The sequence below is a fragment of the Sceloporus occidentalis genome, unplaced genomic scaffold (genome assembly GCF_023333645.1).
Source record: "Sceloporus occidentalis isolate IW3139 unplaced genomic scaffold, rSceOcc1.0.p SCAF_4, whole genome shotgun sequence".
Lineage (NCBI taxonomy): Eukaryota > Metazoa > Chordata > Lepidosauria > Squamata > Phrynosomatidae > Sceloporus > Sceloporus occidentalis.
The window spans coordinates 164,180,580-164,208,286 of NW_028316984.1; the positions used below are offsets into that span (position 1 = coordinate 164,180,580).

At 41.4% G+C, this 27,707-nt stretch overlaps 1 protein-coding gene across 4 annotated transcripts in view; it reads left to right on the forward strand.

Moving 5' to 3' along the window:
* FLVCR2 (FLVCR choline and putative heme transporter 2) overlaps positions 1-27,707 on the forward strand; it is a 58,842-nt gene that overhangs the window by 16,271 nt on the left and 14,864 nt on the right. For all 4 annotated transcript variants that reach the window (XM_089522244.1, XM_089522247.1, XM_089522246.1 and 1 more), the window contains exons 2-5: positions 6,073-6,214; positions 7,015-7,155; positions 22,125-22,192; positions 23,625-23,728. In XM_089522244.1, the coding sequence (XP_089378370.1) occupies positions 6,073-6,214; positions 7,015-7,155; positions 22,125-22,192; positions 23,625-23,728 (455 nt within the window). The remainder of the gene's footprint in view (positions 1-6,072; positions 6,215-7,014; positions 7,156-22,124; positions 22,193-23,624; positions 23,729-27,707) is intronic.

Genomic DNA, 27,707 nt, shown 5'->3' on the forward strand with positions numbered 1-27,707 from the left:
ATGGTTAGTTACAAATATGTACATGTCTGCTCAGAAGCAAATCCTATTAGATCCAGTGAAGCTTACTCCCAGATAAATAGGTGTAGCACTATGGCTATATCTCTGACTTTAACCTGTTACTCCATCCTAAAATTACAGCACATCCTTCCCATCCGCAGGGGTTTGGTTCTATCTCCCCACCACCCCACGGATGAAAAAAACCCCTGTGCATATCCAAGTCCCATTATAGTGAATAGGTGTATACTTGCATAGAGGCATACTCACACATGCACAAAACCACATCAAGGCCAACCTGGGCTACAGATGTGAAGGTCCATGGAAAAAGCTGACTTCCGACTTCAAAAAAATGCTGGTGGAGCATGGCTGCGACCCAGCTTGGACCCAGGCTGATGGCAGGTGGCGATTTAGCATGTGATAATCCCTGCTTCCATTCTGCCTCCTGGCTGCAGCCTGGGATGCTTGAGGCAGTTTTAAAGTTCATGTGATAAGCTCCTAGGATACTTGGAAGAGACTTGGTTTAAATCACCTCTTCAGTCATCCTAGGCAACTTGATCAAAGCTTGAGTGAGGGCCAGGTATGTCCTTTTCACTCATCAATACTAGCTGAAGAAGGACTTATCAGTCTGTGCACTTCGCAGTGTTCCCCTTACTGTTAAAATGTGTTGGTCAAATGTTTGCATTTCCTAAATATTGCTTAAACTTTTATCTGAATTCAGCAGCGTGATCTGCCCTGTGTGGGCCTTGCTTCTTTTTTGTGCAGTTATGATCTGCATAGAAAATAAGCCAGCGGTCCTCTTTGGGCACTTGTTTGGGACCACATTGCTGAGAGAAGATAATTTTACATAGAAGCTTAGAGGTCTTGCTTGAGTTGTGTCCTCTGACATTACAATAAGTAGTATCTAGGTCCTATTCCATAAAACCTTCATCCTGCCTATTTAGTTTTTTGGCAGATATGGCTGAAGTTTGTTTCCAGGCTACAAAGTAGATGCATCATCTGCCTAGCAGCTGATAGGGTTATTTTGCAAAATGAATGTACAGTCGACCCTTCTTATACACAGATTTTTTATACACACATTCAAGCATCCACGGTTTGAAAATGTTAAAAAAAATAATAATTCAAATCTCAAACCTTGATTTTCCATTTTCCCCCCCTAAGGGACATCATTCTGAAGTCAAAGGCTTTCATGGCCGACATCCATAGATTTTTCTGGGTTTTTCGGGCTATGTGGCCATATCCTACATTTCAACCTTTTGACCAGGAGGAATTTAAAAATGTCCTCCATTTTAAGCATTACTAAGAAGCATGAATTTATATTTAGTTTTTTTAGCTTTTATTTTGTAATGGCCAACATTTTTCTTGACTGTCCTACATTTTGCGGTGCCTCCTTTGTGGTTAAGACATCTGGTCACCCTCCTGTCAACTTATGGAGACCCCAAGAATTTTATCCTTGAGCAGGGAATATTCAGAGGTAGTTTTGCTAGTTCCTTCCCCTGAAAGGAAGCACTTGGTATTTGGTGGTGGTCTCCCATCCAACTACCGGTGTATTCATTTTTAGCTGTGCCTGTAATTGGTATGGTGAAGTGACTTGTAATACATACAAACAGCAATGTTATCATAGCACAGAACCATAACAGCATAAAATCATAATAAACCGCAACATGAAATCAGCCTGGTTTCATATTCTCAGTGTAATTTGTGGAGGTAGTTATCTGAGAAAATCATAGAATCAGAGGTGGAAGGAACTGTATGGGCCATTTAATCCTACAACCCTGACATGCAGGAATACACAACTAAAGCAGTCCAGAGAGATGACCATCCAACCTCAGTTTAAAGACCTCATTAGAGACTAAAACACATTTTCCTAAGTGTAGATAGTTGAAATAAATCTTCTATATAGATAAGTAAACTTTGATTCTTAATTTCAATGTAAGTGATAATACCAAGCAGCCTCCATATAATACCAAAATGTCCTGAGAACCAACAGAGTAAAATTTTCCATTCTGTTTTTCTTCACTAGTGTAGCGTCAAACAAACCAAGCAAGCTGGGCAACAAAATGTTGCAATATACTGTCACCTTTCAATAAGCAATGTCCTTGAGGATATCCTCATCTGACAGACCATTGTTCTCCACAGGACCTCATGCTGTGCTCTTAGTTTTCAATTATTCTTTTAAAAGTGATCATCAAGAGTTCAGTTCTACGGAACATGATTGGTCTTCACTGGCCTTTTTTTAGTGGGGAAAAACACTCTTGATGCCTCCATATTTCTTTGAAAAGGCTTTGTTTTGGCCCATTTCTGTTATCATTCTTCACTTAAATTTGCTAGTAGCAGGAGTGATGTGTTAACAGAATCCTACTTCCCAACAAAGAAAGTTGCAATTCTGGGATGCTGCAATTGCTGTTCTACAGTTAGGTTGATTAATATCAATTAGCTTGATAGGACTGACATGAAGTATCCATACCAGCAACAAGAAATAGCTGAAGAACATGATAGTCTTAGGTTTTCCTTTGAAGACTCTTTACATTTTAGAATCAAAGAAAAAATGGTTTTGAGAAAATCAAGTGGAAACTTGGAGTAAATGGGAAGCTGAATTTAGGTACAGTGTACTTCTAAAGAAGGTGTCAGCAACGACATAAAGTTCATCATAAGGTTCAACACAGGGACATTGGCATCCTTATGTTTATTCTGGTAAAGCATTTGAGCCTTGTTTCCTTTCCTTGGTGTTTCTCCAAACTGCTTGATTCTTCTTCATGTATATAAATTAGTATCTTCACAATGAAAGGGATGCATGATAATTTTGTTAGCATGTCCATGTCTTTTTCTAGTTTCTTTTCATGTAAGTGAGAATAGGTGAGCCTGTGCACTCTCTTATACTTGTTGATTACAAATGTGGATATTCTCTCTCTCTCTTTTGTTTTGTTTATTTTCATCTACTTGGTTGAGAAAAGGTAGGGAGGTAACTGGAATTAGGCATTTCATCAAAGTCACAATCCTTTCCCCAAAACACAGCAATTGGTAAAATATTATAAGATGGGTGTCAGTCACTCTGTGATATTAAAACCAAGTTCAAGAGACCTAAATCTAATTGCTGATCCCAAGTATTGAATCAGTAGGATTTGCGTGTTTGTTTGACTATTCAGCAATTAATTAAATGGGTATATTCCAGCTGGATTTAGTAATTGGATATAGTCTAGGGCTATTTGTGCATAGGCAGGAGGAAGGGATACCTTTGGAGATGATCAAAACAAAGCACATCAGACAGTGGGAGCAAGTATCTCATTGCTTCTGGTACGATTTTGAAGTCCCTGAGAAAGTGTATAATTAACTCAGTCACTGTTTTGATGCAGTTTTGAACCATGTCTTGTGTGCATTTGAACAAACATTCAAAACAATCAATAACATTTACTTTATATTCCATTCAATCCTAACATGACACTAGAGCCTTCAAGACTGGCATAAGCTAAATGTCTATTGCATAAATGTATTACAGATCTTTATGAGAAATTTCCATGTCAAATGTGTCTGGGGGAGAAAAACTTCAAGTTTACTTTTGGGAAGGAATATGAAATGTCCCCACTTGTATTATTAAACAAGAGCTACTAGACACAACTGCAGTAGCTGGGTTTCAGTAGAGTGTGCATAATCCTATAGATTTTTTGCACACTGCCAGTGATGGTGGCAGAAGCTGAAACCTAGTCTTCCTCAAAAACTGCATATGTTTGACTATTGGACAATAGTGGTTAATAGCCATCTTGCTTATAGAGTAGGAACCTGCAAAAGAAATGGATTTTTGGGGGGGGGGGGGTATTAATGATTCTTCAATTAAAGCTTTAATGTTAGCATTTATAGTATTGTCCATTACAATAAAAAATAAAGACACTGACCAGATGATCCCTTGAATAATGACCAGAAGCTTTAAAAGCAGTTAGCAGAATTGTAGGACTATCAGGCTAGGAATTGTTATTAAACAAAAATAGCAAACACTCCCCCTCTCCCCCCAAAATGTAGAGTGTCTAACAATAATTTCAGTAGAGAAATAAAGCAAACTTTTATTTACGGCTTATGAGACTGTTTGTGTGAGATGAAGAATTATGGTCTTAGTGCAAGAAAGGATGCAGTATTACTAATTTGTAATGCTCCGTCCCATGATGGATAAGTTCAAATTCTTTCCCTGTCTGTCCCCTTTTATGATTCTTTATATTTAGAGTTGGACTGGACCACCCATCAATAAGGAATTAATCTCAGTAAGGGAGGACACATGCATGATCACCCAAGTTTATGCTGTAGACCCGTGCTTCTTAGGCTATTTGACTGGCAGTTGTCCCCCTCAGTGTGCTAGGAACTGGTATTTTATTTTTGCCCACTGGCTACAATTGGTCCTTTCCTGCAAACTCTTAAGAGACCAGTAGCTGCTGGCTCAGGGACTGGTCCTGGTCTAAGGGCCACCACTTTGAGTAACAGTGCTATAAAGTATAGCAGTACCAGAATGGGTGTAGAAATAAAGCTGGAATCTGGAAATGAAGACTCTTCTTGTGATGCTATAACTACCCTTGTGTCAAATTCTAGTACAGTGGGCCCACCAGATTGACAGGCTAGCGATCTGCAGATTTGACCGCTTGTGAATTGCTACGTCCCATATTATTCAGTGGTGGTGTATACACATCACCACACATTGAATAATATGGAGCGTGACTGTCCACATTTTTCCTCCACTGACTGAATCCCAACAGATGTATAAAGTGTTAAGTAGATGGGAAAAAAAACATTAAGGAGAACAAGCAAGAATTTGGCCACTTCTCATGTCCTGAAGTATTTGTGAGAGGAAATAGATATACAATAGAGCATACATATATGTATTGGTTGAGTAAGAGCTGAGAGTAGTTTTGAAGTGTAATACTGTATACTTGTAGATCTCTTGATGGCTCTTCTAGAAGAAAAAGGGCTGCACATTATGATCAAAGGGTGCTATGTCCTTTTTCGTCCTATGAAGAGGTTCCCTAAGAAGGTGAGTCTCTTAACTTAGTTCTGTTTATATATTTAAGAGCTCACAGTATTTCTAATTCTCCTTTCTTACCTGATACATTTTTCACTTTTTCAATCGGCCATCCTTTTCACTGTAGATCTATGGATGCTGCTGCTGTCATCTCAGCTGAGACTAGGAACGTGTTTTTCACAGCTAAACTGTGGAAGGTTGCCTTTCCTCCTAATGTTATTCTGACTGTGTTTGAACTTATTTCCCTGTGGCATACTCAAAAAGTTTTTTAAAATTAATACTTTATCTTCCTTTTCCCATTAACTCATTGATGTGCTTTCCCACAACGTTTAGAAAATGCTGCAAAACATTTATGTTTATTCAGGCCATCATTGGAAGTATGTTGTTTTTGCTTCAGTTGTGAAAAGGATATTGCCCCTGAATCATTATTGTAGTTGATAGATTATATAGTTGGCCCTGGGGATCCTCAGGGGTTCAGTTCCAGGATCTTCAGCGAATGCGAAAAAACACAGATAATTATAATATAATAGTATAATATGTCCCATATTATTGAACTGTGATGACATGAATGTGCTTCAGTTTTCCGTGTTCATGTCACCACCATTTAATAAGTTGGAGTATGACGATACACGAATAATAGAATTTACAGATCCAAGCCCGTGGATCTGAGGGGCCAACTGTAGTTGTGTCATTTCATCCTCTGTTATAGGTCTTGCAGAATAGAGCAGATCTTCATTCATTTAAAGCACACCAACAACACATAGATACTGTACTGTGTTGTGGGCTGGAAATTCAGTTCTTATGTAAGATGTGGTTGGACCCTACCGGAAGTGTCAGAAGATTTCAAATATATAAATTTTAGGAATGTGTGACTTCATGGTTCTGATATTTCAAGACTGTGCATAGCTCTCTCCAGCTTAAACCATGGATCATGGCTTCAGCTAGTAGAACATGGAATAATATGATGCTTGCTTTAAAGTAAAAAGCTTCATTCTAAGTTGTCTCATAAAGACAAATTTGCATGTTTGGGAAGCGATAAACTACTCCTGATGTTGCATTTTCGTTCTTTTCCAATTCAGCTTGGTATTGCAGTGGGTTTCCTTCTCCCTCCAGTTCTGGTTCCCAATTTGGCAGAGAAGGAGGAACTGGCCCATCATATTGCCATCATGTTTTTTATAACTGCAGGTGTGGCAACTGGACTCTTCATCTTAGTTATCTTTGGTAAGTTAAAAAAGACAAATTAAATTGGATGGTGTTGAAGGCTGGGCACACAAATCAAGTCAGGCTGCTATCTGAATATGCATTTTTCTTTGACATTTGTTTCTTGTAAATCTATAGTCTCAGGGATTAGCACACAGGGATTCAAATCCAGACTTTGAAAAGTTAAGCTCTCAAAGCCCTAAGCCTGGATGCATGGATGAATCTGTCAGTTCTGGTTTTCTCTCCTCCATTCAGATTTTTTAAATCTCAAATTCTTTCCATCTTGAATTGAGGGGGGAGGAGGGGGAATTGGGTGAATTCTTATCAAAAATGAATTGAAACAAAATTCTCAATAATCCCTAATTGCAAATCCAGTTTTATCTTTTCTGTGGGTCAAGGCCCTCATAGGGGGGAAAAGTTCCCTTCTCCAATGCAGTGTTTTAAATATCAAAATCCCTTCATATATATTTATAATGTCTATAAAATCCTGAAAGTTAATTCAGCCTTCAGCCTACTGTAATGCTAATGGAGCTGTCTCCCAAATAGCGTATCTCATTTGGCCCTGAAATATTAATCTAATATCCAGTTTGGACTCTTGCTAAATATATTTGTGTTCCTAAACATTCATCCTTTTCATACTCCACGAAGAAGCATGTATTTTCTGGTTTAAAATGTCAGAGTTGGTGAATCAATACACCTTTATTTCACCAGCTTCTTTGCCTGTATTTCCACGACCTTCTCCCAGAGTCATGCAAAACACCCATTCCCTGTTACTGATTTCTAGTTTTGTGCTCCTCTTCCCTTCTCTCCCCTGCCCTAAGTGTTCCGTGAAAAACCTCCGTATCCTCCAAGCCGGGCCCAGGCCATGATCCACTTGGCAGCACCAGAGGAGTATTCCTATCTGCAATCTATTGTGCGGTTGTTTCGCAATGTCAACTTTGTGCTGCTGATCGTTACCTACGGTAAGGTCCCTGCCCTGCTTGGGAGGGGTTTCCAACATGGCAAATTTGCTTTTATTCATTCATTTTATTTACAGAATTCCTGTGCCTTCTTTGTGCCATACAGTACTCATGGCAGCTTGACTAAATATAAAACAGCAACTCTTGCCTTAATAAGACATTCCTTGTTTTTACCAGATGGTTAAACTGTCTGTTGTCTGTTAATAAATCCACCTTTCTCCGTGATGTTGCATGGATGATCCTGCTTAATTCTTATTCAGATTCCCTTGGATAGTTACCGCTGGGATTTTTTCTTCTTCTACTCTCTTCTCTTACAAACTTCCTTCTTGCCTGCATTTCTAACTTTGGCTATGAATTTGAGTTCCTTCCTTCCCTGCCATCTGCAATTATTGGTGATTAAAATATTCATATTGACTACTTTTTTATTTACTTAAGTATTTTTATTTAGTGTATTCTTTCTACTTCTTTTGTTTGCAATTCTTTGGATAAGATTATTAGCCCTTCTGGTGCCCTTCTGTTAGCACCAGTGTTGCCAGTCACCCTTAAACGAAATTCCCTGATTGGCTTCCCAGAATGCTCCAAAATTTCCCAGAATGAGGGCGGACTTCTGGGTTGAGGGCAGGACTTCTGGGTCAGGGGTGGGGCTTCTGGGTCGAGGGGGCACAAGGCACTATGGGAAGGCTAAAGGGGGCTGGACGTCTGGGATGGGAGGTATGTCGGGAGGTTTTTTTTGGGCGGGAAGGGTTTGCTTGGCCAGGATTGGCTGATTTCCTGGAATGTTCCCGGAAAAATCACAAACACGGAAATTCAACGGAATGCATTCAAATTTCCCAATTTCCGGAAAATTTCCTGGCAATTGGCGACACTGGTTAGCCCCCCCCCTTTCTCTCTTTCTCATTATATCTTCTCATTTCCTCTCCTCCCCCTTTCACTGTAAAAAAATATCCAGTTAGTTGACCTTCACTTTCTTGTTCTCCAGTTTCATTACTTTTTTTTCACTTGCAATACCATATATCTGTAATACTTTCTCAAGGGATGTCAGAAAGGGCAGGTGGATCTCTCTACCTCCTACCCTGGCTAACATGAGCTGTCTGGTTTTCTGATGCATAGAAGGTTCTGCCACTTCACTCCCCACCACCCCTATCTAAAACTGTTCTGTGATTTTGGTCCCTTGAACCATTCATTATTTCCCAATTCCTTCTGTCCTGGGTTTTTTTTATTCACTCCACTAAAGGTGACCAGATGTCCTAACAGCAAAGGAGGAAAAGGCACTGCAAAATGTAGGTCATTCAAGAAAAATGTAGGACATTCCCAAATAAAAGCTAAAATAACTAATATAAATGTAAATTCATGCTTCTTTGAGTGCTCAAACTGGAGGACATTTTGGAATTCCTCCTGGACAGAAGGCTGAAATGTAGGACAAGTCCTGGAAAAAGGAGGCTGTCTGGTCACCCTGACTGTACTACATTTATTCTGTTCCTGTGTCAATGTTTGTGTAGCAGATAAGAATTTTCAGACTCTGGGGTTTATTGTAAGGGTAGCTGTCTCGGCTAAAATTGCTCTGTACTTTGCTGCTGTTCCTCCTACAGCTGTTCTGAGCTGAATTGAGGACCTATTGTGCCAAACTAGTGTTCAGAATTACTAGCAGAGTTCCTGTTCATTTTAGAGCAGCTGAAGGAGAAGGACTGGTAAAATCTTGAGTAGATTCGCTTCTTCTCAGTGACAGATAACAATCCCCCCCTTTTATTACTGATTTTTAAAAATATTTTTATGTGGTCATTTGCAGTATAATTGCAAAGAAAAGAAAAGAAAAAGAAACAAAAAATGGAGTACGTAGGATATGAACAGCAATTAGTTATAGACAGTAAAAACATAGGTTGGCATCTTGTTAGGTATTTACATCACTACAAACTGACTTATAATCACGCAAAAGTGAACCATAATGTTGGGCAATGGTAGTAACAATTACAGGCCAGTCTCCCTTCTACCATTCTTGGGCAAAGTGATCGAGAGGGCAGTTGCCTTCCAGCTCCATGCAGTCTTGGATGAAACCAATTATCTGGACCCATTTCAAACCGGCTTCAGGGCAGGATACGGAGTTGAGACTGCCATGATCGCCTTAGTTGATTATCTCCATCTGGGCATCGACAGGGGAAGTGTGACCCTGTTGGTGCTCTTGGACATCTCAGCGGCCTTTGATACCATAGACCATGATATCCTTCTGGAACGCCTGAGAGAGTTGGGTATAGGAGGCATTGTTTTACAGTGGTTCCAGTCCTACCTCTCAGGCAGATACCATAGACCTTCTGGAATGCCTGAAAAAGTTAGGTATTGGAGGTACTGCACTCCAGTGGCTCCATTCCTACCTCTCAGGCAGATTCCAGATGATGATGCTGGGGGACAGCTGCTCTTCTAAGAGAGAGTTGACATCTGGCATTCCTCAGGGCGCCATCTTGTCCCCCCATGCTGTTTAACATTTACACAAAGCCGCTGGGAGAGATCATCCAGAGACATGGGGCGCAGTGTTATCAGTATGCTGATGACACCCAAATCTATTTCTCTATGTCTCCGACTGTTGCAGTGACTAAGGATGGCATCTCTCCTCTGGATGCCTACCTCAAGTCAGTAATGGGCTGGATAAGGGAAAACAAACTCAAGTTGAATCCAGAGAAAACAGAGGTACTTGCGATAGGTACCCCAAGTCCAGGGATGGAGATTTGTCAACCAGTCCTGGATGGGATCACACTTCCCCTAAAGGACAAAGTTCACAGTTTGGGAGTACTCCTGGATCCATCTCTACAGTTATCATCTCAAGTAGATGCAATGGCCAGGAGTGCTTGGTACCAGCTTCAGTTGATATACCAACTGCGCCCCTACCTGGACCAAAAGTACCTTGAAGCAGTGGTACATGCACTGGTCATCTCTTGTTTAGATTTGTTTAGATTTCTGTAATGTGCTGTACATGGCAGCCAGACTGGTCACTGGAACACCTAGATCAGGACCACATAACACCAGTGTTAAAAATCCCTTCATTGGTTGCTGATTAGCTTCTGGGCGCAATACAAAGTGTTGGTTATTACCTTGAAAGCCCTTCATGGCTTGGGCCCGAGTTACTTGAGGGAACGCCTCTCACTACACAATCCACCCGCACTCTCAGAACATCTGGAAAGAACTTATTGAAGTACTCAGAAACCAGGCTAACAGCAACTTCTTACAGAACATTTACCGCCGCGGCCCCCAGATTGTGGAACAGCTTACCGAAGGAGATCCATCTTATCACCACCTTAGATGCCTTCAAGAAGGCACTAAAGACAGATTTCTTCCAGCGGACCTATCCACCTGATCTTTCATAAGAAATATTAAATACTCCGTTTCTGATCTGATTGTATGAATGTTAGTGTGAATGTTAGTTGATGATCTTTTATTTTAGTGAATTAATAGTAATGTCATTGTTTTAACGATTGTATTTTATATGGAATTGTTTTATTGCTGTTATCCTGTCTCAATCCGCAGAGAGAGGCGGGAAATATAAATAAAAATTATTATTATTATTATTATTATTATTATTATTATTATTATAGTATACTCGTGGGAGGGGGGGGAGAAAAGATCCCCCAGGACCATTGCACAAATGGAAACAGCCACTGCACGACAATCCCAATGCACAGTGTGTTCTGATGCACAAAATTATATTTTATGCATTGGGACGTGTTGCACAGTTGGTGTCCCATTGTACATCATCACAATTCATTAGTGTAGTTGCTTGTCATTTCAGTGAAGTAGCTCCATCATCATAAAATTACACATTTTAGCCTCTGATGTAGGATCTCAGCTATATTTTCTTGGAAGTTGGTGTCTATAAAATACATGTTAATGAGTACTGAAAGCAGTGAACAATAGTTGTTTATATTTCCAACCTTGGAGTACAAATTTCATATAATTCCAAAGAACATGAGTGGCTACAAATATAAAACATTTGATATGTTTGGTTATTGTTTTGTTATATGATTGAAGTTTCCTTACACCATCATATACTTGCTTCAGACATGGAAAAGATTCTTTTTGTGGGCTACACTTCCAAATAGTCCTGACAGGTAGGAATTTTTAAGGTCAAAAAAGTAATTTTGCTCTGCTCTTGGCTTTTCCAGGGCCATCTGTTATTTAGATTGACAGCAGGTCTCTTTAGGCAGAGGGAGGCCTCCTAGCTAAAGTGCTTTTAGATAGAGATGCCATATTTTAAGCCAATGTACAAAGCCTATGCTCTGTTACCAACTCTTTGCTGTTGATTATAAATAAAGAATAATAATAATAATAATTGATTCTGATAAACTAGGCTCTGAACAGCTGAGAAAGTGAAGCTTCTTTAGGTAATGCTTGTGCAGCTTGTGGTTTAGGAGATCTGATTAGTTTACCATAGGTGAACAAAATTGTAAAATTCTGTACATTTCATACATTGTGAGGAGAAAAAGGATGTGGGTACAAAAACTTGTTTCTTTTTTAGGATGCCTCAGAGCCCACAATGGGAGCTTGGTGCTTTTGTGCATAAGTGCAAGCTATATCACTCATTCATCTGTTGCTACTTGAAGACAGAACTACAGTGATTTTTTTTGTTGTTGTTTTAAGCAGAGACAAGGAACAGAAACATCAATTCACTCTTTCAGTGTTGAGACTCATAGCGTTCAAAATGAGATGGAGACGTGCTGTGGTTCTTCAATGCAAAACAGACATGAAGGAAGTAGTCTTGGGTGGTGGGTGTGGGAGAGCAACAAGTTACTGTACTGTGTTCTCTTTCAGCCAGAATTCCGTATATAAACTGTCTTATCCTTTGCTGACCATTTAATTTCTTTGCTCTGTTCTGCAGAACAGCATCAAAAGTGGAAGGGTACAGTGGAACTGTACCTCGGTGAAGTCGGTTGCTGTCCCCAAAAATTCATCCCAAATAAAACCAGTTAGTCTCAAGAATACGACAGGATGCATTGATCTTTCTATGTGAGCCAGGCATTGAATTAGTACATTTGAACCCTAAAGAAATCTTGAGGATTCACCTTTATAGGAAAAGGGATTGTGGAATTCTGTGAAAATGAATGTCTTCTGTACTGTGTTGTCTTTCAGTCTGTACTATGTTCTTTTTCAGCCAGAATTCCCTTATATAAACTGTCCTACCCTTTGCTGATCCTTTAATTTCTTTGCTCTGCACCTTTACAGGGAAAGGGATTGTGGAATTATGTGAAAATTAATGTCTTCTATCAACAGCAGAAGTCTTGTTTCTCCACTATGGGTCCCAATATAGCAGAAGTGAATTGAAGTTTGTGTTTCATGTCTGAGTTTAAAACAACAAACTCACTGTAGTTCTGTCTTCATAGTAACAGCAGAAGAAAAGAGTGACATGTCCCTTGCTGCTTGTAGTTTTTGTCCAGCCAGCTATGGCAACCACCCTTTCTGAAGGATAAGGTCATGCTGTTTGTAAAGGCACTAAAGGAAGGCCCTACAGTGTTCTGAGACATTTGGCCCAGATTTCTCTATGTAACTAAATGAGTGATCGGATGATTTGGTTGAGAACTTGGAAATGTTACCCATTTGTACATTTCCTAGAGTCTATGGATAATATGGCCTATGATTTAGTGTCATATCCCGACAACCCACAAGGCCCTGACTAACCATATGGAGAGTGGCACATAATATGGAGATCAACACACATCTTAGAATCAGCACAGAGGCTGGCATGAAGATGTTTACTGTGTCTGATACTGGTTGCATCCAGATCCTATCATCTTATTTTTAAAAACATTTTATAGCTAGAACAGCAGATGGCCAAAGATGTATGTTTTATAGGTGCATGATTTACTATTTTTATTGTTTCTTTAGTAATCACCATTGCTACAGGAACATTGCACTACCTTTTCAATTTTTGAGTTGTTTTTTAAAAATGCAAAACTACTCTTGCTCAGAGTATTTCTTTTTTAAAAAACATTTTAATTCAAGATTTGCTGATAGATTTATTTTGCTTTAGATTGTAGAAGTGAACACGTGTAATGGGAATCAAGGAAAAGAGAAATGTGAATTATGTCTGTTCCACAATTGTAGTAATACAAATGATTATCTAGAGGAGAAGAGAGAGGTGTGAGACTATTAAGTCCTGGATCTAAATCAACTTAGATGTGCCACTATATGGAAGGATTCATTTGGGCTAATTCTCATGCTTTATGTAGTAGTCGTTATGGGCTAGAAGTTGTTTTGGAGGATGTTCCTGCTTTTCCTAATCTGTCCGGTTCAGAACTATGGAGGCTTTCCCCCTTCTCTGTACAGCTATCTCTGCTGCACTGAGCATCACAATTAGTTGCTAGAAACAGTCCTACTATTGTTCTGCTTCTGAATTTTTTGGAGGAAATGGAGAAGTACAACTTTCAGACAGAAAGACTGCAGTTCAGTAAAATGAAATTTGGAAGAAAGAAAAAGGGATCAGTTACTCCTGAAATTTGGAATTAATTGAAGTAATTCCAAAAGGATGAAAATGGATCTTCCTGAGAGAATTTCTTGCATCTATGGCCTTTCACTACTTTGATGCAGTCAGGTAGTGAAGATGTTTATTCTTTTCCAATCTACAGTTTTCAAAAAGACTTTATTTTCATCTCTTTACCCAGTCATCCTCTCCAGTCTTCCTGGAAGTTAAAGCTTTTCATATGTTCAGGATTTTGTATGTACACCTTTTGCTTTTTAAGAAGGAGACAATGTGTTGTAGTTTAAAGTTCTGCAGCCACATACCATTCATTGTTTCTGATATTAAATGTTAATATTACTTCATGTATGCCTGGGAGAATTTTGCTTTGTCTTAAATTGTAGTGTGTGCTGCACAAACATAAAAGTAGTATGTTTTTAGGACACATCTGCTTATTGTGTCTAGGCTCAGTTTTGCTACTGTAGTGGTGGTGGTGAGTTTCCCCCTTTAAAATATTGTTTCATAAACTGAAGTCAGAAAGAAACATGATGGCATAAAATATGTTTTGTTGGCTGATTAAGAGCCTTGCTGCTAATCATAAGACCCATTAAAATGGGTGAGGCATTTGCCATCAGTGGCCTAAATACCATAAAGGCACCATATCCTGTCTGATCTTGGAAGCTAAGCAGGGTCAGCCCTGGTTAATATTACAATAGACCACCAATGAGTATCAGGTGCTGTAGATTGTGTTTCAGAGGAAGGAACTGGCAAAACCATCTCTGAGTATTCCTTGCCTAAGAAAACCTTGTGAAATTCATGGGGCCACTATAAGTTGACAGATGACTTAATGGCACACACATACATACACATTTGCCATTTGGAATTTCTCTCGATCACTTAGGAGCAGGAGGACTGTATGTCAGTGATGTGGAATTCCAAGCATATACAACAAGGAAATTCTGGGTGTGTATGAGAGAGAGAGAGAGAGTCTGTCACTCTGTCTGACTGTCTGACTGTATATGTTTGTGTATACAAACCTCTACGATAGGTGGGAACTGTGTGACCCTCCAGATATTGCTGAACAGCATTCCTCACTACTGCATAGACTGGATAGGGTTGCTGGGAATTGCACAGTGTCTGGAGGACTTCATGATTTTTCCTCCTTTTCTACAATTATACTCAATGTATCTTAGAAGGAAAACTTCATGCTATTATAAATCTGTTAATCTTGAAAGTGGTACACAACTGTGTTGTTGTATGCAATTCTGTTTCATTTAAATCATATCCTTGACTTTATTCATAACAGAACTTGAACAGCATTGAAGAAACTCAAGAGAGTAAACCTGTCCTTGAGTTATGAACAAAAAGCTAAGTAAAAAAGAGACTGGCATCCTGTTGGTGACATGCTAGTGTAAATCCAATTTACGTCTCTGTGTATTCTTATGGTTATCATGGATAGTGGAATTCAGCTCTTTCATTCACATCGACTCCCTACAGCCTCACATCTCTTCGTTGGTGCTGGGGCAGCCCCAGTGGCAACTTGGTGGCCAGGAGTGACAGTTAGGACTATGCTTTAGCAGCCTGCTGCATGAAGGCAAACATATCCTAGACCTGTGATGGCGAATCTATGGCATGCGTGCCACACGATGCCATTTCACCAGGCACGGGACAAGGGAGAAGGCAGAAGAGGCATGTGTGGGCCCGTTCCTCCTCCCAGCCATTTTCTGGCCTCCTGCTATCTCTTGGAGACAGCGGGAAGCCAGAAAATGGTGCTTAGGAGAAGCTAGAGACGCAGGCATCTGGCACCTCCTCCCACCCCTCTCCCGGCCTCTCTCAGACAGCTGGAGGCCGGGAAAAGGGCGGGGGGAGGAGGAGCGACTGGCCTGTACCAGTGGTTCTTCCCCAGAGACCTTTTCCAGCCCCTGCTTCTCCAGAGAGAGAGCTGGAGGCACTGGGGCAGGGAAAGGTCTCTGGGGAAGAGGGACGGACCACATGCCCAGTCCTCTTCCTCCCTGCTTGACTTCCCTTTCTCCCAAACAGCTCCAGAGAGCCCTTTGAGGGAGAGGGAAGGTCCTGGAAGAAGAGGACAGGGCACGTGCCCAGTCTTCTTCCTCCCCGCTTGCCTTCTCTTTCTCCCAAAGAGCTCCAGAGAGCCCTTTGGGGGAGAGGGAAGGTCCGGGCAGAAGAGGACAGGTTGCCTCCCCCCCCCCATTTTCCCTGGCTTCTAGCTGTCGCTCAGTGACAGCTGGAGGCCGGGAAAGGGTGGGGGAGAAGTCCGGCCCAGAAGCCCTGCCTCTTGAGGGTGGAAGTACCACCTCCAGAGGCCCCATCCCAGGCACGCAGCCCCGTCCCTGGGAGGCAGAAGCCCCAACGCTGGCGCGCGGACCTCAAAGGATTCGCCATCACTGTCCTATATTGTCACCAGTGCAGTCCTGGATATTGGCTAAATTTTTATAAAACAAATGGTTAGGTAAGGTGGGGGGGGGGGGAAACAAGCCCAGGCCTTCCAGGCTTGAATTAGTAGCAGTTGGTGGCTTCAATTTCAGTGGAACAGTGAGTCCACATTGAGGTTTAGTTTGAACTTGAAAGAGAATATCCAAAGTCCCCAAATGAGTTAGGATTTTGAGTAGCGCCTTTAAAATTCAGGCTAAAAACACAGGACGGAATCACTATCCCACTTTCATGGCACCACCACCTATCGCTGCCCAAGGCAGCTACAGAGTACCAGGCCAGAGGAAATCTGTCTTCCTACTGGAAAAAAACAGCGTATATGAAATGGAACATTATTTCCAGGAACAACCAATCGTAACAGGACAACAGATGGATCTGATCAGTTGCCAAGAGATTTTGTAGAAGAAAAATGATAACAATTCTAATTACAAAACTAATCACACAATTCCCAGTTGAGGCAGAATAGCTCCTCCCCCTGCTCTGTGGTTGCTATTTGCAGCTTTTAACATGTGCACTTTCTTTTTAAATATGCATTTAGTGTCACTTCTACTTCAGCTCTGTTTAAGGCTGTCCCTGACTGATCTTTGACAAATAAGTTTCCTTGGTAGATTGGGTTTAAATAAAATTATTATGAGCTGGTATAAGCTACACTCTGACAGCTACCAATTCCTGTACTAAAATTTGTCTCCAAGTAGCTTTTCTTCAGAATGTAAGGTGACAGAAGAGATGATGGGTAATCTTTTTCAATGACTTTGGAATTTTGTCTGGTGTCTGGGGGTGGGAGATGGAGATGCCAGAACTTTCTCTGTCTAGTTGTTATGCGGATATATATTTTTCACCTCAGAAGGCCTTTCCTTCTGGTTGCTAGATTTAGCATCAAAGTGTGTGTGTTTATTCCCTGAGAAACTATGCATTGCTTCTGGGGTATTTTTTTTAAAACTTTGGATTCTGCAGCTAGTGGAACTCTGCACAATTCCAAATAAAGTAACACTGCACTCTTGTGACAATGTTTTGTGATAAGAAAGGAGAACTCTTGTTTAAAGGAAGCATGTGTACAAATAACTCAAAGGGGATGTTGGAGAGTTCTACAAAGTCCTGGTGCCTCCAGTTACTTAGATAGTATCACTGACCTTAAGTGTATTCTTCAAGGCAGCCTCTTCCTACCTCACCTTCTCTGAACAGTCCTTTCGAAACAATACAATGCAAAAGGCAATTTGTACTGATTTATGACCACTGTTAACACTGATTCATTCTGGTCACCTCCCTTTTCTCACAATAAGTTAACTGTACATAAGGGCTTTGATATTATGCTACCCCATGCATCTGAGGAAGTGAATTGCAATCCATGAGAAGTCATATTAGAATTTATCTGTCGGCCTTGATCGTGCTACAAATGTTTCATTTGCTTTTTATAATTGTAAGGGCTGGGTGCATGTTGTTGCCATCTCCATTCTTGTATATGAGATATGACAGTCTCCTGGAATGTGCACTGTGAGCTCCTCACCTGCCTTATCTCTTCTTGGGTCACTCACCTGCTGATTATTTCAGGACTATGCCCAAGTGATTGCTATAGGTTTTCCTGCTGCAAAAAACAGTAGTATTGGAGTTCCCTGTCATGTCATCTGAACTTGATGCTTTCTGTACTGCTCATGCTATGCCCTTTGAGTTCCTGTCCTTACCACCCTACTGTAATTCTGCACGTTCCACCCTGTGCTTTGTGAGGTCATATTAAATATAACATCTAGTGCTCAATGTTTGGAGAAGTTCCTTTTCTTTGGATTACCGCTTCCAGAATCCCCCAGCCATGGCTGGCTGGGGAATACTGAGAATTGTGGCCTGAAAAAAAGGAACGTTCCTAAGTTTTGAGTGCTTTCTTGGCCACATTTGTATGGAGTCAAACGTAGGAGTCTGACGTAGTGAAATTTTTTGTAAAAAACATTTTTACTATCTATATTCAGCAGCAGAGCAGTGCTCCATTTTGGATCTCAGTAATAAAAAGCTTGAGGGGTTTTTTTTTAAACATACAGAACCTGTTCTTAAAGAGAAACGTTTGAGCTCCAATTGTGATTGCCACTGTGAAAATTTAAGGCGCTCGTAACAATAACAATTAATTTATTGCTGGTAGGGGCCAGCAATGAATCTATGAAAAACTGTATGAGTTTCCTTTAGGAATTCAAATAAATGTGCTGTGCTTTGGGGATTCTGGAATTGGTTTGTTGTTTTGCTTATTTATCTTCTTCCCATTATACTGAGTAGCTGAACCACAGCAAATGGTGCCAGTGAGTACACTGACAGAGCTGTGAATGAACACCATATCACCTTGATTCTACCACGAACTAGGAAATTCCCCAATTCATACTATATCCTGCACTACAACACTTTTACATACACACAGTGCACTAACACACATTTTCAATTTGCTTTATTCAGCAGCTAAAAGAAAAAAAGTAGATTATTGTCAGAATAACACTATGCTGAAATAGAAAGGAAATGGAAAGATAATTCTTAATAATGAATGGGAAATTTAGTGAAGTTCTAACCTATAATCAGAGGTTCTACATATTAACCCCAAGTTAATTACTATACCTTCAGTCAGAAATCTTCAAAGTACTGCTTGGTTTAAGGTATTTAAAAGTAAAAACGTAAATCTTCACTGTCACTCCCAATTCTCTCTCTCTCTCCCTCTCCCTCTCTCTCTTTCTCTGTATAAATAATATAAATAATATACATAGATTGGAAATTCAGAATTAAATTTCAGCTGAAGACATGAGCTATTAGTTGCTGTGGTTGTGTGCCTTCAAGTTGTTTCTGATGTATGGCGACCCTATCATACGGTTTTCTTGGAAAGATTTGTTCAGAGCAGGTTTGCCATTGCCCTCCCCTGAGGCTGAGAGCATGTGACTCACCCAAGGTCACCCAGTGGGTTTCATGGCTCTGCTGGGAATGGAAGCCTGGTCTCCAGAGTTGTAGTCCAACACTCAAACCACTACACGACGCTGGTTCATCCATGAAAACTTAGGTTATAGTACAGTGATGGCGAACCTATGGCATGCGTGCCAGAGAGGCACTCAGAGCCCTCTCTGTGGGCACACATGCTGTCACCCTAGCACAGAGTTAGCCAGAGTTTCTTACTAGAAAGCCAGAGGGACGTGGCACTTTGCAATAAATAAGTGTGGTCTGGGTTGCAGTTTGGGCACTCGGTCTGTGAAAGGTTCACCATCACTGTTATAGTAAATGTACCCAGTTCTGGGCACCACAATTCAAAAAGGATTTTGACAAGCTGGAGCACGTCCAAAGGAGGGCAGCCAAAATGGTGAAGGGTCTGGAAATCATGCCCTATGACAGTGATGGCAAACGTTTTAGGTTCACATGCCAGGGGGTGGGGCTTCTTCCCCCTCAGGATGGGGCTGCGTGCTGGGGCGGGGCTTCTGGCCCAGGGGGTGTGGCTTCCACCCTCCAGGGGTGGAGCTTCCACCTTCTAAGGAGGGCTTCTCCCCTGCCCCTTTCCTGGCCCCCAGCTGCCTCTCAGAGACAGCTGGGGGTCAGCAAAGGCCTGTGAGGGGGTGGAGCCGTGGGCACAGCCCCAGTCCTCCTCTTCCCGGACCTTTCTTCACCCCAAAGGGCTCTCTGGAGCCCTTTGGAGGCGAGGAAAGGCAAAAGGGGAAGAAGAGGAATGGACAGCCTCCCCTCCCTTCTTCCCCACGGACCTTGCCTGCCATCCAAATGCCCTGTTTGTGGACACTTGGAGGGCAGGCAGGGTAAGTGGGGAGGGAGGGAGCTGGTCAGGCCCCCTGCCTTCCTCCCCACAGATCTTGCCTACCTTCCAAGTGCCCCATTTGTGGACACTTGTAGGGCAGGCAGGGTAAGTGGGGAGGGAGGGAGCTGGTCAGACCCCCTGCCTTCCTCCTCACAGATCTTGCCTGCCTTCCAAGTGCCCCATTTGTGGACACTTGTAGGGCAGGCAGGGTAAGTGGGGAGGGGGGGAGCTGGGCATGCCCCCTGCCTCCCTACCCACGGACCTTACCTGCCCTTCAAGTGCCACATCTGGGGACACTTGGAGGGCAGGCAGGGTAAGTGGGGAGGGAGGATGCTGGGCACATCCCCTCTCTTCTTCCCAATGGACCTTTTTCTGCCTCCAGCTGTCAATCCCGAGACAGTTGGAGGCCAGCAAATGTCCCTGGGGAGGAGCCACTGGCACACGCCGGTCACTCCTCCTCTCCCCACCCTTTTCCCGGCCTCTAGCTCTCTTGAAGAGGCAGCTGAAGGCCGGGAGAAGACTACAAGGAGGAGCCAGAAGCACGCTCCTCTGGCTCCTTCTCCCAAGCACCCTTTTGTGTCTTCCAGCTGTCTTGGAGAGACAGCTGGAGGCCAAGAAAAGGCAGGGAGGAGGAGTAACAAGCATGCGTGTGCCTCTTCCAGCTTCTCTCTCACCCCGTGCCCGAGGAAATGGTGTCAAATGCCACTGCCACTTCCGGCACGCGTGGCATAGGTTCGCCATCACTGCCCTATGAGGAATGAGTTTGGGAGCTGGGTATGTTTAGGCTGGAAAAGAGATGATTAAGAGGTGATATGATAGCTCTGTTTAAGTATTTGAAGGGGTGTCTTATTGAGGATGGAGCAAGCTTGTTTGCTACTACTCCAGAGAATAGGACCCGGAACAATGGATGCAAGCTACAGGAAAATAGACTCTACCTAAACATTAGGAGTTATAGCGACCCTAAGGTGAAGCTATCACAGGGCTAACTTGGGAAGGTGGGGAGATATCTAGTGAGATCTGTATCACGAACAAACCAGCATCTGCTTTTTGACCCTGACATTATAACCTGGGCGAAGCAAGTAGTTTCTTAGGTATTTCATTGCTTAGGAATTAAACTCTGGTTTATTAGTGAAGTGCATGAACACGAGATGTTTGTACAGCAATAAAAATGATCATTACAAAATGAGCTTCAGGGACTTTATGTATATGCAGCATTAGGATGTGTCCAAGTATTGATGCAGTCCACAGTATGAAAACATGGTGCAGTCTGAACAGAATTCTTGCGATCAGTGTTCAGGGATGTTCACTTTATTTTCTGTATTTGCAAAAGCTTGTGCCTTTTTCATGTAAAATTATCTTTCATATAGTTGAGTGAGGTTTGCCATGAACTGATGATCTCTTCTGCTTATTGTCTCACTCATATATCTGCATTTCAGTGTTGTTGCTTTTTCATAAGTAAAACTACTGTTGTTGTTGTTGTTGTTGTTGTTGTTGTTGATGTTAACTGTCCTTGAGTCCACCCGCAACTCACGGCAGGCCTGTGGATGAGACATTTCCAAGTTCCTCTATCCTCCACTGCTCTGCTCAGGTCCTGCAGATTCACGCCCTTGACTTCCCTAATTGAGTCTATCCAACTGGTGTGTGGTCTTTCTCTCATAGAATCATAGACTTGTAGAATTTGAAAAGACCACAAGGCCCATCCAGTCCAACTCCATTCTGCCACGCAGGAACTCACAATCAAAGCACCCCAGACAGATGGCCATCCAGCCTCTGTTTAAAGACCTCCAAAGAAGGAGACTCCACCACTCTCCGCGAGGGAGTGTGCTCCACTGTCGAACAGCTCTTACTGTCAGGAAATTCCTCCTAATGTTTAGGTAGAATCTCTTTTCCTGTAGCTTGCATCCATTGTTCTGGGTCCTATTCTCTGGAGCAGCAGAAAACAAGATTGCTCCATCCTCAATAAGACACCCCTTCAAATCCTTAAACAGGGGTATTATATCTCCTCTTAACTGTCTCTTCCACTGTCAAACAGCTTAAATGCTGTGCTTGAGGCCTATCTATTTAGGGAGGTTTGTTACTAGCAAGTATGATATAATTTACTGCATGCTAAAAATCCATACCCTCTAGCTGTCCCTGTGTGGCAGGGGCAGCCCTGATTAATTCTCTGTGATCATACTTGTTCTGTTGCTTTTCAATTGTAGTTTTTCTTAACTTGACATTTCTTCTTCAATAATAACAGTTGCCATGCTGTTGCTTGGCCATGTATGTCTCTGTTTCCATATGTGAAATGCTAGAGGGGGTGAAAATCTTGTTTTCTCTACCTTACAGGCTTAAACACAGGATGCTTCTATGCTCTTTCAACAGTGCTGAACCGGATGGTGGTGCTGAATTATCCAGTAAGTGTTTCTCTGTTCAGAAAGTTTCGTAATGGATTTTCCTTTGAGAATATTGGCTCTAGTTATGTAATAGAAGATGTAGATAGTTTGCTCTATTAAAACCTAAGAATTAACACTTATGGTGAAAGTCTTAAAACCACCCTTGGGCCTCTTATTCTGTTTATGCAAACAATTGATTTTTTTTTTAAAATGTGCAATGGGAAATAAAGAGGGATTTGTAAAAGAACAAAGAAAATGGTGGTGTGTTTGTGGAAGAAATGGAAAGTTCATTTATTTTTATACCAAAAAGATTGAAGCAATAACCTCTTTAAGTCTTTTCTGTGAAAAATGCTTCTAATGGCTTTGATGAGAGAGGAATTCTACATCTATTATGCAAACAATCCCAGCGTACCAGTTTCTGGAGGAGAAGCAACATGCAAGAAGAGCATGTTACTTAATCCTTTCATAGCAGCTTGGGTTCCCATTTTCCAGGGCATGGCTCTGAGTCTTTGATCCTCAGGCAGAGAAATCTCAGGGTGAGATCACTGTCTTCAAATGTAGGTTTGCATGTATGCATTTTTCATTTGTTAAACTTTATTTTTTTATTTGAATGGCATATTTTTGTAGTTGTGTTTGATGCTTAAGGTATTATGCTTAGGGCTTCCCTTTCTGATACCACAAGGAGGTGTCCCTTGTTCTCAGGTTTTGGGCCTGAAATCTCAAGGCCTGCAACAATCTTGGCTTGCCTAGCCTAATAGCAGCTGGTGTTTCCTGTCTTGGTTGCCTTTCCCTTTCTGATTTCCGAAACTGCTACAGCAAAGCATTCTTTTGCAATGAAGAAACAACCAGCCTTTGACGAAATGTTGTGAAAGCAAATTTAAAATATATGGTGGACTGAACTTTTAAAAATTCATTGGAAACTACACGTCCCTCACCCAGTTTAACTGCTATTTCTTGTGAATTTATTTATTTATTTAGGTTCAAACCAAGGAGAATTACTGGTTTCCTCTAAAGCAAACTGATGGGCCTTGTTTTAGGAAAAGAGTGGAATCTTGGTCATCTGTAGTTTTGAGGGTGAAACTTCCTAGACACCATAGTTTTCAAAGCAGTGCAATTCATGGAAGGTCTGGGGATGTGTGCATTCAAAATTGGTCCCAGACCTTCCAAAGTTGCCCTCCCTGTTCTTAAAAGCACAGTGTCCTCTGTTCTTTCTTGCTTCATTTTATCCTCTTAAATCAGTAAGGAAAGTTAATCTGAGTCATGGCTGACCAGTGGATTACCCATTGAGCTTCATAGGAGAGGATGGCCTGGGTCTCTTTGGTCCTAACAGATAGTCTATCTGCTCTGCCTCACTAGCTTTCAGAACTGGCAATGTCAGTCTGAGGCCTTCTGGTATCTCAGCTTTTTCTGTAGTCAAAAACTAACTGCTCTCTGTGTTTCTGTCTTCCTGCAGGGAGAGGAATTGAATGCTGGCAGAATTGGTCTCACTATAGTAGTGGCGGGCATGGTTGGAGCTTTGATTACCGGCATCTGGTTGGATAGAACCAAAATGTATAAGTAAGTCCTTCAGTCTTCCTCTCCCCTTTCTCTTTCTCCAGAGAACAGGCTTTTGATTGCAAGTTGAACATGACCCAGTAATATGATGCCGAAGCAAAAAAGGCAAATCATATTTTATCCTGCATTAATAGAACCATACTTTCCAAGACAAAAGAAGTAATACTCCCACTATATTCTATGCTGATCAGACCTCATCTGTAGTATTGTGTTCAGTTGTGGGCACCTCATTTTGAGAAGAAAGTAGACAAATTGGAGCCAGTTCAGAAAAAGGCAACAAGGATGATAAGTATGGAGAATGAAACATACAGGAAAAGTTGAAGGAGCTGGTCATGTTCAGGTTGGTGAAGAAAAATCTGAGCAGGTGACATGATTGCCATTTTTAAATATCTAAAGTGCTGTCACAGTGAGGAGGATGCAGGTTTGTTCTCTGCTGGCCCAGAGAGTCGGACCAGGTCTAATGGTTTTAAGTTCCAGGAAGATAGATTTCAGTTGAACACCAGAAGGAACTTGTTGACAGTAAGAGCTGTTTGATAATGTAACCAATTACCCAGAGAGGTGGTTGGAGTTGCTGTCTCTGAAACTATCCAAGAAGGATCTAGAGAGTTACCTGCTGGGATGCTCTAGCTGGAGATCCTACATTAAGAGGCTGGAAGTTGGACTCAGTTGGGGCCCCTTCCAGTTCTATGCCTTCGCAACATAATAATAATGAGTGATGCAACAAATTACTTTCATGTAATGAACAACATATAATGCAACAAATGCCTCCCCCTTTTTAGGGCCTAAATACTCTAAAGGCACCAGATCCCATTTGATCTTGGAGGCTAAGCAGGTTCAGCCCTAGTTAGTACTTGGATGAAAGACCAAAAATGAATATCAGGAGCTGTAGGCTATATTTCAGAGGAAGGAACTGGCAAAACCACCTCTGAGTATCCCTTCCCTAAGAAAAAATTATGAAATTAATGAGGTTTCCATAAGTCGAGCGATGACTTGAAGACACACACACACGCACGCACGCACGCACACAAACTTGAGCAATTGGGAATAAATTACATTTAAAAAATAATATAAGGTCTGGTCATAGTTGATGGTAGTGGCCCAAATAAAATTGTTGCAGAAATCCCTAATGAGGCTAGGAAGGTGAATTTCATTTTTTCCTGTGCCTCTGAGCTATATCATGTTGCTGTGTGCCTCAAGTAATTTCCGACTTATGGTGACTCTAAGGCGACTTTATCACAGGGTTTTCTTGCCAAGATTTGTTCAGAGGGGCTTTACCATCGCCTTCTCCCAAGGCTTGAAAGAGTATGACTTGCCAAAATCACCCAGTCAGATTCTTTAGTTGAGTGGGGATTTGAACTCTGGTCTCCAGAGTCTTGACCTACATCCACATTGCAGAAATAATCCAGTTTGACACCACTTTAATTTCCATGACTCAGTACTGTGGAACACTGGGAATTGTAAATTTGTGAGACATTTCACCTTTTCTGTCAGAGAATTCCATAGAATTGAGCCACGACAGTTAAAATGGTGTAAAACTGGATTATTTCTGCAGTGCAGATGCAGCCATATTCCAATATTCAATTTACTATACCATGCTAGCTCTTGAGCTATATCATAGGGAAGGATTCCACCACCTCCCCTGTAGCCTCCATGTTAGGACATAACATGACATGTACCTTCTGTTTGTGTGGGGACTTGATAACAGAAGCTGCCCACTGGTGAAAGACAGCTAGGAGACTCACTGATACCTCCTGTCACTCTTCTTTCAAGAGCTCTGCTTGCCTGCCTCTTTCCTTTCTCTCTTTAACTCATTTTCTGTGTGATTCAAACTTGTTATGATCTCTTTGTAAATGAAAGCTACCAGAACTACTATTTAAAACCACAGGCGTGAATGACATGCTCACAACAAAAATATTCTGAGAAAAACAGAGAGGAAGATCTACAGGGCTGTTCAGGCTATAGGAAAACTAAGAAAAGTTGGTGACTAGTTTGAGTAGTTTTCTCGTAACATGATGCCCTCTAGATATATTGGACTGTAATTTCCATAAATCCTAACCATCATAGTTAGGACTGGTTCTGGGAATTATAACCGCGCATGCTCAAAAAGTCTAGAACTAGAAACAGGTAATCTTGTAGAAGATTGAGGGTTGCTGAAGAATTTCCACTGGCTATGCTAGCTGGGTGGGTAATTTTTCCAAGTTCTGGATTTTATTTGATATTTTAAATTGAATATTGTTTTAAAAATGTTTTTTTAACTTAGTTCATTTTATTTTATTGTTAGATGCCTTCTTCCATTTTTTCCACATAGTGGCTGCAACTTGTGGATGTGCAGGGTGTTGCAATGTTATTAGTGTGACTCAGTCACGGTTTAGTGAATTCTTATGGCATTCTTGAGTCACTGTCTTTGGAAGGCAGCTGGGCCACTTCGTGCAAGTTTCCAGCAAAGAGCCTTCTGGCTATATTGCAGGAGCCAAGAGCCACATTTTAACACTGCTGACCTAATGCTTATACTGTAGTGGCCCGATACAAAATTTATCTTTTTAGACTTAAAATGTTTCCTTTTTTAGACTGAGAGGAGCCAAAACATGCTGTAGAAATAATACAATTTGAGACTGCTTTAACTGCCCTGGCTCAATGCTAGGGAATTCTGGGAACTGTAGTTTTGTGAAGCATTTAGTCTTCTCTGTCATACAGTTCTGGTGCCACAACAAACTACAATTCCCAGAATTCCCTAGCACTGAGCCAGGGCAGTTAAAGTGATCTCAAACTGGATTATTTCTGCAGTGCGTTTTGGATGAAGGTTAACTTTTTCCAAATTCTTTAGCCAATACAACTAGTGATGCTGCTGGCAAGGATATTCAGGGAATTGTAGTCCACAAAGGTAATTCTTCCAAATTCTGAATTCATACTTCTACAATTGTTGGGTAGAAGTTGGAGTTTGGGTAAATGTGGACATTGGTTATGCTGTTTTGAGATGATGAGAGTTGCAGTCAAAAAACTTCTAGAGGGCCACTGGAAAGATTATCATATGTGGCTTTTAAACTGCAGTTACGGTTGTGAAATAGCACCTTTGGCAATAGCAAACTTCCTCTTAATAGATTTTGCCAAGAAATCCCCATGAAATAGGTCAAATCTTGGGACAAACAAGAGTGGTTTCAGAATATATAAAGTGTATAACTAGGCTATACGTGTGTGTGTGTGTGTGTGAGAGAGAGAGAGAGAGAGAGAGAGAGAGAGAGACGGCATGCAAAAAGACTTTTGCTGTCTTAAAATTGAAATTATATGTGTACTATTATTTGTCAAGCAGTCCCAAAGCAAGAGACCATAAACACACACACACACACACGACTGAATCTATAAGGTATGGATTGTGGGCTGAGGTGGCATTCTAGTTTCTCAGTGAGAGAAGAGATAAAACAGTTTTTTTCTTGTTTGTAGGAGAAATGCTGTTGAATCTGCAGAAGTGGAGATTAGACTATGACTTGCTCTTGTCTCCCATCCCCCCATATCCAGAGAATGGAGCTGGCATGTTCTGGTTTGTTGAGGTTGCTTGTGGTGGTGTCTTCAGCAGGCTTTCTCAGCAAGGGCCCTGTTTTCCCCCAGCTCACTGTGCAAAATTTTTTAATCTTTCTCTCGAGAGAAATGGTAGGGCAAAGGGCAAGAACAAGTAGCCGAAGAGTGGCAGGGCTGCTTATGCATGTAGATGTAGTGTGCAATTTCTTGCTAGGGATCTTCAAGCAGTGAATTCTTATTTTGCTGTTGCTGCATGCTTGCACACCAGGCTCCTTTTCTCTGTTTCTCTGGATGATAGCTTGTCCCTTATCTATGGAGCAAGATGCTATTATCTCCCTCTGGGAATCATGGTGTAGCTCAGGGTTTATTCTAAGCACCACAAGAAGTTAGAAAAATGGTACCAAGGTAATAAGAATAAGATAATCAGAAAATTTTAAAAGACTGCTGTAACCTTTTAGTGTTTGTAATC